The 12,429-nt window shown below is 41.8% G+C and overlaps 1 protein-coding gene across 5 annotated transcripts in view; it reads left to right on the forward strand.

Moving 5' to 3' along the window:
• UTRN (utrophin) overlaps window positions 1-12,429 on the forward strand; it is a 594,587-nt gene that overhangs the window by 512,696 nt on the left and 69,462 nt on the right. For all 5 annotated transcript variants that reach the window (XM_037894924.2, XM_043543078.1, XM_007056268.4 and 2 more), the window contains 2 exons: window positions 399-565; window positions 5,910-6,021. In XM_037894924.2, coding sequence (XP_037750852.1) covers window positions 399-565; window positions 5,910-6,021 — 279 coding nt within the window. The remainder of the gene's footprint in view (window positions 1-398; window positions 566-5,909; window positions 6,022-12,429) is intronic.

A 12,429-nucleotide genomic window follows, 5' to 3' on the forward strand; every position in this document is an offset into this window, starting at 1 on the left:
ACTTTATGCTTTTTAGGTGGCCTGTTGCCACATCTTACATCAGCAGGCAAGGGTGCCTTTTCTAAAAATAGCCTGTCAGTGCAGATCTTTCTTTCCCTTGACTTTCCAATTCCTTCTAACAACTTCTATTTCAAAGATAATTTTTAGTATGGGTCACTGGTAGCCCCATATTTATTACCCTTTTCATCTTTTTTCCTCCTTTTTTACAGGCTCACCTTATTTGTTTCTTTGCTTGAAATTTAATGAAGGCTGTCTTATTTCTCATAATTATATTGTTGGGTTTTTTTTGTGCAGTGCCTACAGCTGGGTTGGTTTTTGGTTTTAAAATAGAGTAATGAAAAAAAAAATCTTGTGTTTTACGCTTTTATTGTTGTTGTGTTTTGGTTTTCCTTCACCAGAATCACAATAAGCCGGAAATTAGCGTAAAGCAGTTTATAGACTGGATGCGTTTGGAGCCACAGTCTATGGTATGGCTACCAGTTCTACACCGAGTGGCAGCTGCAGAAACAGCAAAACACCAGGCCAAGTGCAACATCTGCAAGGAATGTCCAATTGTTGGCTTTAGGTAAGAAGAGTGGAATTGGTACAGAGCTTTATGGGTAGAGCCCTACCAATTTCAGGGCTGTGAAATAAGCTTTTCCCCATGAAATCTGATGTCCCCTTGTTCCTAGGAGCACCCCAGCAAAGGGGCCTCCTAGCTCTGGCTGGGCTGGGGAGGGACAGGAGTCAACAGGACTTGTCCATACCCCTGCACAGCTGCTCGGGGGGGTGGGGAGACTAGACCCACCTCCAGGTGCCTCCACCTGCTGCAGGATGCTCTGGGACTGGGCAGGAGCCCCAGAGTTTCCTGCAGCTGAAGGAGGCTTGTAGAGTTGATTGTATCTTCCCTGTGCTGCTGGGAGCGCCCCAGCAAAGGGCTGGGGCAGTTCAGGACTTGCTCTTACCCAAGAGCAGCCCTGCAGGGAATCTCTCCTGCCTGCCGATAGTTCTGCACCCCCTCATTCCCACTCTGTCCAGCTCTGAAGACAGCACAGAAGTGAGGGTGGCAATCCCATGACCCCCCTACAACAGGTTTGTGACACACACACCCATCTCCTTTTGGGTTGGGACCCCCCTCGGTTACAACACTGTGAAATTTCAGATTTAAACATCTGAAAATGTGAAATTTACAAATTTTAAAATCCTATGGCCATGAAATTGACCATAATGGACCATGAATTTGGTAGGGCCCTAGTTATGGGTTTTTCTTAATAATATAATAGATCATATCTTCCTGCCAAATTACTTGCCCTTCTTTGTTTTGCCACTGCCCTCCCATCTGACTAATAAGTTCCTCTTGCTCTCCTCAGGCTGCTCAGTATCTGGATTTCATTGCTGTGTCCCCAAGCTAGTTTATTTTTCTACCTCCTGCAGATGGTGCTGATAGACTCTAAAGGGCTCTGTGATTGACCAGTGTACCAGAAATGCTGTCACAGAGGTGTCTTTGCATCAGTGGAGGCAAATAGGCAGTGAATGAAGTATAAATAAGCTTATGTACTCTGTAGACATCAGAAATAGAACTGAGCAGCTGGAAAGTTTTATATATATTTGTTCATGTTTATACTTTACACTGAGTCTGGCATTATGCTCTCCAGCAAATCATGCCAACGTAATGGACACTAGCCAATATTAAAATACCCTAAAGCTGCAATCTCTCTTCATTTTGGCTCGAGCATTAATACGTTGCTATGATAAGTCTTCTGTACAATCTCTCTTCAAAAGCACTAAACAATCTAACTTAGGTCTCTCTTCCCATGTCTGTCCAAAAGAAGCCTGGGAAATTTTTAAAGAAAAAAACAGTGAAAATTCTCCAACTTAGTCCCAAAAATGTTATGATTTGGATTGGCTGGTGACCACACTTGAAATCTGTTACAACTAATTATTGAATATACATATGCTGATCCCATATAAAAGCATACAAGAGCAGAGCAAGGTTTAGGAGGTTCATATCACTTCCCCTTCACCCTGTTGTGTGCATGAAAGTAACCTGTGACATTTAAGAGCTACAGAAGGCAGCTTCTGCCTCTTACAACTCTCCCTCAAGTCCCCTTCAAGACAATTCAGCCCATTCTGAGAGTAGGTCTGGTGGGACAGGTGACTCTTGTGCTCATTTGAACGATAAAGAATCTCCTCTTTTTGCCTCTCCCTCTATCCTTTTAAGAGCAACAATAAAGGGCCCAAATGCAGGAATCTTACTGAACTCCCTCTATGGGAAAAACACGGACAAAAAAAACAGAGATGGAAAAGAAAGTCAAAAGGGCAGACAGACAGAAGCTGAGAGCAGGAAGATGGCAGGGAAATAGCTATTTTTTTGCAATTTATACAACACAGCCAGAGGTTTATATAACATCATGGCAAAGAGTGATTTAACTGGCCATATTTTATGTGGGATCCTGCATAAATCATATAAACAGCTGCATCAGTGTACCTTAAAAGTAAATCTATAAATTATACACAAACACATTCTTATGCGTCACAAAACAAAAAACACTTCATTAAATATTGCCAAAACGAGTAGGATTAAAATCTCTGTAAGGTGACTAAAGCAATTACTCGATTGCAGATTCAAATCTATCTGACATGTTTTAGAACTGTCCAGCTTTAGGAAAGGTTATACTATGACTATACTATACTATAGATATATATACTATCCTATACTACTCTATGAGATCAAAATGTTTGAAATGAGGTAGTGGCTCAATAGTTGAAGTTTGAAATTCCCTTCATGAGCTCAGTTTTCAGCACCACCCCCACAACTTTCCCAAAATAGAAACCAATTCCTCATAAATTTCACATCACATCTCATCCCAGTATACCTTTATTTTTTCACTTGGGAACTTTGGAAAAAATCAGAGTAGAGGCTTTTAAATTTTGTGGCCAGGATGCATAAGGCAGTGTTCTTTTAAAATTCCCTGTTGTTGACTTTCTGAAAAAATCCCTAATTTTTTTTGGACATCATGTCTCCAAAATGGCTTGGCCTATTAACCCAAAATTTGTTGGGCTTCACTGGTCTTCCTGAGAGCAAATGCCTTTTAGTCTTTCTGAGCTGTTAGTTGTAAGAAAAGTATATACTGTTCAAAGACAAAAAAACTACATTAATGCAGCATTAAGGTCACTTGATGAACGTTGAGTTGAGCAAAATTCAAATGCCTGAAAGCCGTGAAATGCCACTCCCTCTTTCAGCAGTGCCCCAGTATGCCCCATTACCACACATACCTTTATTCTGCCAACCTGACAGTTGCTGAAATGTACGAGCCATTCATCTTCTTTTACAACCCCTTCACACTCCCCATAGGAGTCCATTCTAATGCTAATAATAAAAAAACAAAGGTTGCCTACCCCACCTTCCCTCTGTTCATCTGAATCTGGTGGTAGCCAGTGGGAATTATTTGCATACATACCAGGCGCAGTACCAGATACCCCAGCGGGGTAAGGGCAAGGCCCCATATCACACCTCATATGAGGGAGGAAGCTCAGACTCCCCTGGAGGGGCAAGAGCCCCTCCCTCCCAAAGACCTGGACACCCACATGGGAGTGGAGTCAGAGTCATAGAGTTTAAGGCCAGAAGGAACCACCAGATCACCTAGGCTGACTTCTTATATCACAGGCCACCAACACCACCTGAGCACTAAACCCAGCAACTGAAATTAGACGCAAGTATTATAGGCCAAAGGAGACTAGGCTGTTATGTGCCACAGGGAGAGAATAGGAGGGACTGAGGCGCACCAATTCCTGAGCCCCTTGCAATGGCAGGGGAATGATTAAGTGCAATGTACACAGATAATCTTGACAAGCGACCTGCACTCTCACATTGCAGAGGAAGACAAAAAAGTCCCCAAGGTCCCTGCCAGTCTGACCTGGGGGAAAATCCCTTCCCAACCCCACATATGGCAATCAGAGAGACCTTGAGCATGAGAGCAATAAACAGCCAGTCAAGCATCTGAAAGAGGGGATGCTCAGTGACGCCTCAGAGCCCTGGCCACCCCCATCCCATGTCCCATCTCCAGCCATGCTTCAGAGGAAGGAGAGCAAACCCTTTCCCCACCAGAATACAAGGAATGTAAGGGGAGAATCCCTTCCCGACCCATGTAGGTGTTTGGCTAAAGCCCTGAAGCATGACCTTTCAGGAACATAAGACGTAAACTAGAAGGTGAGCCCTTGTGCTCACATTGTCAGCCATTCTAGTTTTTACTGCATAAAGTTCCTTAGAGGATAATTCTGTTTTTTTCTCACATGTTGGTACACAGTAACTCAGCATTTTTAGTTAAATCTGCTTTAGCTACTGGAAGTCACTACCCTAAAATCATAACAGCACAGATTCCAGCTCCACTACTCCTTTTAATTTCTTGGGACCTGGGCCAAAAGATAAGGCAACCTTTCTGCTACAGCCTTAACTTCTGGCAAATTGTGGGGCTGGAAGTCTTCCGAGAATTGAGATAGAAGTAAAAAAGAAAACAATGTTAAATCCCTCCAACAAAACATCATGGCTTCTGTAGACCAAAGCCACACAAAGCAAGCCTGAATTGGCTCACTCATAAGCAGCTCCTGCTGGGTTCTGATAGCTGAAATCAAGACATACCAGGGCATATGTGCAAGTGCAGTTTAAATACATGCTGCATATTTTAGAGGGGTTGTTTTTATTTGCTCTCTTTAACTGGGGCTAGATCTGAGCCAGGCTGCACACCTGCCCAGAGGTGTAAGGGTAAGAACCCCCTTACACTTCTATATGGGCTACCTGGATCTTAGGTCTAGGCATACAGGAGTGAGTGTGTGCTGTGCACCCTTAGCTTCACCACCACATTTGCTGGGCAGTGCAGCTGAATTGGTATCGGGTAGAGGGGGGCACTGAAATTTGCTGCTAGTATAGGTCAATAGCAAATATGATCCCCTTAAGCAAGGAGACGGGGTGGGGGGGAGAAATTATGGGTCAGAGGTGTCTTCCTGTATTCTAGAGTGGTGCAGTTTATGCATCAGCCCTTGCTCTACACAGATCCTAAATCTAACCCTCCAATACTGCTGTGTTTTTCTGTCTCTACTAACTGTTGTTTCTGTGCTGTGCTGTGCTGCTACACAGGGAAAGATTTCTACCATGCACAGGAAGGTGGTAAATTGAGGATGTTCACAGAAGGATTGCTGAGGCACATTTTTGTAAAAATGTGTTCAAGCAACCACGAGTTTTAAAAGTGGATTTAAAGTGTAGAATTATAAACTCTGTTTTTTCACATTATACCTCCCAGAGCCAACCTCTACTCCCCGCATATGAATTCATGTTCTGCAAGGTTTTCTGTTCCGAGGTGTCATGTCATAGATACACAGACATGGGGCTACATCCTGAAGCAGTATGCTGAAACATGTGTCTTATATCAGGCGGTATTATAGAGATGCAGTGGCTCAGTGGTAGATCGTGGATTCAAACCTTGCTTGATCTCACATGGAAAGGCCACCTCCAGTTCATCCAGCTGCAAAATGGGTACCTGATCTATCGGGTTAGGACAATCAAAGGCAGTTGGACGTGATGCTGGCAGCATCACTCTCTGGTCTGCTGTTCGCTATGAAACTGATGTGACTTAACCACATCAGGCAGATGAGCCATGCTCCCACAATTTAATCTATAAAGATAAACATGGTGGTTTCTAAGCTTAGCTTCACAAATTCAGTGTCCCCCTTGCACTGCTGTTGTTACAGAGCATCCAAGTCAAATGAGCTGTCACCATTTCAAAGAGCAACTTCCTCTCCACTTTTTTAAGAACACAAAAGAGAGAGAAAGTAAGCTAATTTACCTTATGAGATTTAATAGCAAGCAAATAATAGAACTTAAATTTAGGAAGCTCCGGTAAATGACTTAATCACTTTGCTTAATATCTCCACAGGTACCGGAGCCTGAAACATTTCAACTATGATGTCTGCCAGAGCTGTTTCTTTTCTGGCCGTACAGCTAAGGGCCATAAATTAAATTACCCAATGGTGGAGTATTGTATACCTGTGAGTGCTGATTTACTAACTGTTTCCAGTAGATTATTTTTGCATTAGTCTAGGTTTTTTTGCACAGTCTTTGACACCTAAATAGGCTGCCTCCTTTTGGTATAGACTCTACCATGGCTTGTGTTGCTGCATTTCTCCATGAAATCCACTAGGGACTTTGCTCTTGTTATTGATTTTACAGGGAAGGCTCTCAGATAAGGGGTGGCAATATATAGTCCTAATATAGACAGATTTTTCTTTTGTAAAACTAATGTACAGTATTGAAGAAACCTACAATATACATAAGCATTTGCATGGAAGAGGCGTTGTTAGATTAGATGGATACACTTTGCTACTACTGCATTATAAACATTTGTGTACTCATAATGAACTTCAGTATTTTTCAAAGTACATGATAAATTTGTCCAGGCCCAGTAGTTGGCCTACTTTATCAAAATCTGGTTTGGAAGTATGCCAGCCTTTCCTCTGAATTCATAATATTTATTTGGATTTTTTAATTACATCATTGCTGAGAAATGAAAAAAATTAGCTTATTTTTTATAAGGACACCCCAAAAAGCAATGTGAAAAGTCCCCTTGCAGTAACTAACCATCATTAATTTCCACAACTGTGCATCTTCTTACTGATGTAAGTAGTCATGGGATTCTCAGTTAAGGCTGTTTCTGCGAGGTGTTTTCTGTGAAATTTAACTAAAATAATTGGTAATTCTTCGCATAGTGTCCTTATAGGTGCTCCACTTCAGTGTGCATGCGCCTCTTGAACCCTTGATCAGAGATTTTGTTAGCAGTGTCTGTTCAGCCCATGCATGTGCTCTGTGTCTTTGTGCTGAATGCCACGGCTATATAGGGATGCACAGATGAACTGCCCTTCTCAACCATCTTGGCCTGAGACAGAGCCTTAACATGTTCACCTTGAGCATGCCTTAGCTATCTTGTTTACAGTTTCTAAAATAGTTTGTTTAGGGTTATCCAGTCCATCATTTCAGGGGATCAGTTATTGGCCAGAGCCACTCTTCAAGCATCCTTGCATGCTGCTGCTGCTGCAAGGTCCATCTCCACCGCTGTAGTTACATGCAGGGTGTCATGACTCCAACTCTCAAGGTTTCTGAAAGAAGACTAGAACACTGTTCCCCTTCAGTGGTCATAAGCTTTTCTTGGAGACCACGGATGAGTCCTTGTACACACTAAAGGACTCTAAGGCTACGTTACAATCCCTGGTGGGGGAAAGATATATACACCTTCAACTGCTGTTTCTTGGGTTGGCTCAGAACAACCTATTCTACAGACAGAAGCTCCATGGACAGGCCTATGACAGTTCCTCTCCGAGTGAGTGGTGGAAAGATCAACTCAGTGTCTGTGAAGGCATTTATTTCTGTCGCTCCGCTCCATGAGTAACTATGACAAGACACACATCACTGTTGGGATGGGGAGCTCATGTCAATGACCTCATGACTCAGGACAGATGGATACCTCAGGAAAACAATTTCCACATCAATCTGTTAGAACTCAGGGAAGTCAGGAACGCCTGCTTTCATTTCCTACCTTTCATCGGTGGAAATCAGTCTGGGTCATGAAAGACAATATATCCTGCATGTTCTGTATCAACAAGCCATGAAACTATGGAGCTGGTGCATTAGCTCATTAGATCCAAATTTCAGGAAATCATAGAATATCAGGTTTGGAAGGGACCTCAGAAGGTCATCTAGTCCAACCCCCTGCTCAAAGCAGGGCCAATCCCCAATTTTTGCCCGAGATTCCTAAATGGCCCCCTCAAGGATTGAACTCACAACCCTGGGTTTAGCAGGCCAATGCTCAAACCACTGAGCTATCCTTCCCCCCCCAGTTTTGTTTTATTTTGCTTGGTAACTTACTTTGTCTGTTATTACTTGAAACCGCTTAAATCCTACTTGTTATACGTAGTACAATCACTTTTGTTTATTAATAAACCCAGAGTAAGTGATTAATACCTGGGGGAGCAAACAGCTGGGCATATCACTCTATCAGTGTTATAGAGGGCGGACAATTTATGAATTTACTCTGTATAAGCTTTATACAGAGTAAAAGGGATTTATTTGGGGTTTGGATCCCATTGGGAACTGGATGTCTGGGTGCTAGAGACAGGAGTACATGCTGAGCTGTTTTCAGTTTAGTCTTCATCTTTGGGGGCGTGGTTCAGACCCTGGGTCTGCGTTGCAGCAGACTAGTGTATCTGGCCCAACAAGACAAGGTTCTAAAGTCCCAAGCTGGCAAAGAAAACTGGCTCAGAGGTAGTTTCAGCACATCAGGTGACAGTCCCAAGGGGGCCTCTGTAACTGAACCCATCACAGCCTCCTCCACTCCTTCTCCTATTTGGGTGGTCAGTGGTAGATGCCTACCATGACATCACCCCTGTCATGAAAATCGGAACACCACAGCCGATATTCTCAGCAGCGACTTCTTGCAGGACTATGAATGGAAGCTAGACTCTCAAATTCTCCACAATGTATTTCAGAGAGGGATACTTCCAGAAGTGGATCTCTTCGCCACCTCCAGGAACAAGAAGTGCCCTCTATTCTTCTCAAGAGGGATCTGGGGCACCGCTCTTTGGGAGATACCTGTCTTCTGTCTTGGAAAAAGGGTCTGTTTTATACATTTCCCCCAATACCACTAATACTAAGGGTGATAAATTCAGGCAGGACAAAGCCAAGTTACCCTTATAGTACCAACCTGGTGTCCTTGGTACATGCTTGGTACCCTTACCTGTTTCATCTATGTGTTCAGTGACTGTTCAAGCTTCTGACCAGTCCTTATCTCCTCTCCTAGGATGTGAGTCATGTCCTTCACCCCCACTTCCAGGTTCTCCACTTCAGGTTGTGGTTCCTCCATGGTTTACAGGATTAGGATCCTACTGCCCAAACAGTGGAAAGGAGTCAACCCATATTACTTACCTGAAGAAATGAAAAGATTCTTCCATTGGTGGTGTCTGCCTGAAGCTGTGCCATTCTCAGTCATCCTGGATTACCTGTTGGATCTAAAGTAATAAGGTTGTCAGTTCAATTAAGGTCCATTTGGCCACAATATCAGCCTTTCATTCCCTAGTAAAGGGTTCTCCACATTTGCTCACCCTATTGCATCTTGGTTTATTAAACGTTTGGGGACTCTCTGCCCCCAGATTAGAGACTACAGCCTAGTACTAAAATACCTTATGAGATCTCCATTCAAACCAATGGCAATCTGCTCTCTGCTCCATTTGTCTATTAAGATGGCTTTTTTTAGTAGCCATCACATTGGCCTGTAGGGTCGGGGAGTTTGGAGCCTTGATGGCAGATCCCATCCGCCGCCTCCTTTACACTGTTCTTCAACGACAAACTCTCTTTATGCCTGCACCCTAAATTCTTACCTAAGAGACTGTCAGAATTTCCTCTTAACCAATCTATTAATCTACCAGTGTTTTTTCCAAAACCACATAACTGTCTGCAAGAGAACTGTTTTCATATCTTTGTACTTAGATAGTATGAAACAATTTTGAAAGTTCACCTGAACTTTTCATCTCCTTCGCAGATAGATTCAAAGGGGCCACAATCTCTGTTCAGAGACTGTTGAGATGGATATCTGGGTGTATTACCACTTGTTATGATGCAGCCAGTGTTCATCCACCGAAGGGCAATAGCACATTGTACTTGTTCACAAGCAACATTTGCAGCATTATTCAAGAACATGGCAGGGTCTGAGTTATGTAGGGCTGCTATATGGACATCAATACATGCATTTTCTAAACATTGTGCATTGATCCATGCTGCCAGATCTGATAGTACTGCAGTACCAAGCACTTAACGTCAGTTCTAGACTCAATTATGAAGCTCCCTTCTCCCTCGGATACTGCTCGGAAGCCACCTGAAGTGGAGCACCCATAGGGAAAGTACTCGAAGAAGAGATTACTCATCTCATGCAGTAACTGCAGTTTTTTGAGATGTGTGCCTGGATGGGTATTCAATTTCCCGCCCTTCTTCCCCTGTGCTTTGGACAGTTCTTTATGGGATGTTCGGGTAGAGAAGGAACTGAGAGCAGTTCGCCTGTGCATCCCTATGTAATTTGGTGTCCAGCATGAGGAGTTATAAGGTGCATATGTGGGCCAAATGGACACTGCTAATGGAAAGTATCCAATCAAGTGCTCAAGAGGCATATGTGCACCTGAAGGGGAATACCCATAGGGGGGGAAACATCTGAAAGAATCACAGTTTTTGCACAAGGTGAGTAACCTCTTATTTTCCTGGTTCGAGGATGGTAGTATAATTTTTGGTGTTCTTGTTTTCTAAAGTTTGCTTTTTTATTTGATGATATGTGACCTGTGTGAACTCTCAACTCACCAAAAATAAAGGATATAGTGTTTGGATTTGCATCTTAAGTACAACTGTTCAAACATCTATACCTTGAATATACAACCCAAAGAACAAAATTCAGGTTTGAATCTGACCTTCTTTCATTCATTTCTTAGATTGATGCATGAACCCTATGGGGATCCTCAGAGTGAGAAAGCATTAGATAAATTTTGGTTGTTTTCCATTACTGCAGTAGGTGGGCTTATTAGTATAACATCCCCTTGCATGTTGTACATCTCTATTAGCAGAATTCAAATGATACTGAGTAGCATTAGTGGTTCATTATCATGCGGTATAACCATGAGTTACATTACATTTCAGTTCATTAATTTTGTAAACTTTAATGGTAGGATTGGGCTGGTAAATTAGCATGCCAGATACTGTAGCTATATAAATGAAACTACGCTGAGGAAAGCTGATATTCATGTTATATCACAGTTTTGTTAAGTCAGTTCTGTTTTTTTCCATATTCTGTAATTAGTTTTCTCTTTACATCCTCATTTTTCCTGTCTCATCTTCCCTAGCAGTTAACTGGCTGACTGAGACCTATATTTTGAAAATTATATCTGTGATTCAGAAAAAACATGTTGCATATACAAAATAAGTAACTGTGCACAGAACTGCAAAGTAAACCAGCAGAAATTGCATGTGCAATTATGCATTTTGTGTTCACAGCTGCATGTTTTACGCACAAAACCTGAAAACATTTTAAAAGAAAATCAACCTTTAAACTCAAAAAACTGAAGGCAGCACTGCAGTAATGACTTTCAAATGGCTTAATTCCCTGCATTTTAACAACTTTTATTAAATATTAAAATGTAAATATTTCAAAATGTTTAAACTGTTTAATCTTTATTTTACCTCCTGTTTTTTTCCTTTCTGCTGATGAATGCGTGTATCTGTTAATTCTGTGACTGTTGCCATTAATATTCTCTGGGGTATTCCATATGGAGGTGGGTTTCCTTTCCAGTACTCAACAAATGAGGTCTGTTTACCAACCTTTAAACAAGTTATAATAATAACTTGTCCTTCTGCTAGTATTTTATATCCCACATATAAAACAAGGTTTACTTTATATTTCAGTACCCTTTCCTTAACTATCATTTTTATAGGTTTCAAAGTAACAGCCGTGTTAGTCTGTATTCGTAAAAAGAAAAGGAGTACTTGTGGCACCTTAGAGACTACATGCTCAAATAAACTGGTTAGTCTCTAAGGTGCCACAAGTACTCCTTTTCTTTTTATCATTTTTATATTTTCCTTGGGATAACATTGGATTATATTTCACTATCCAATTTACATCCAGAACTCTGACGCTAACAAATAGCTATATTTGCCAAAGCGAAGCAGTTTGTGCTGCAGACACTGAACCTACAGAGAGAGATGTGATATTTCTGTGCAGTTCTCCAGTCATGAAGATGCTTTTGGCTTTTGCTGTACGACATAGTTTGAGGGGGAAAGTTGCATTTTGGCGTATTCAGCCAACTCTTGGATAACTTCTTGGCTTATGTGACCTCGTCTAATCAATAACGTCTTTTAACCTTTTTCTTGTAATTGCTCGTTGTTTTCTTTTACATCTAGTTTCAATCTTTTTGAAATGATGCCATATAGACTAGCTTTTCTTTCTTTGTCAAGTCACTTGAAATCGGCGTCTACATTTCAGTTCTTTGATTGGCTATTCATATATCGATGTGGCTTGGGTCTATGCTAAATCAACTTTCTGCAACAGTGTGTGCCTCTATGGCCATTTTATGTTTCACATAGAAGTCATTAAGGAATTGTATACTCCCCAAATTCGTGTCTGAGCTTGGTCAGTTTCATAAGAGTAAAATATCCCAGCTCATAATTAATATCCTTACATTAGCGTATGTTTCACATTTATCTATAATCTGTGCCAAAACCTTTTTTCTCCTTCCTCCTCCCATATAAAAGCAATTTGCAGTGCTGCTGGGCCCATCATGTGGAGAAGCACCATCACCTGATTTAAGTGCTTCCTCTGCAGCCCGCATGGCAATTAGAAAAAAATCAACTTTTGCTTAAATTGGCAGAATTTT

Source organism: Chelonia mydas, chromosome 3, assembly GCF_015237465.2.
Source record: "Chelonia mydas isolate rCheMyd1 chromosome 3, rCheMyd1.pri.v2, whole genome shotgun sequence".
Lineage (NCBI taxonomy): Eukaryota > Metazoa > Chordata > Testudines > Cheloniidae > Chelonia > Chelonia mydas.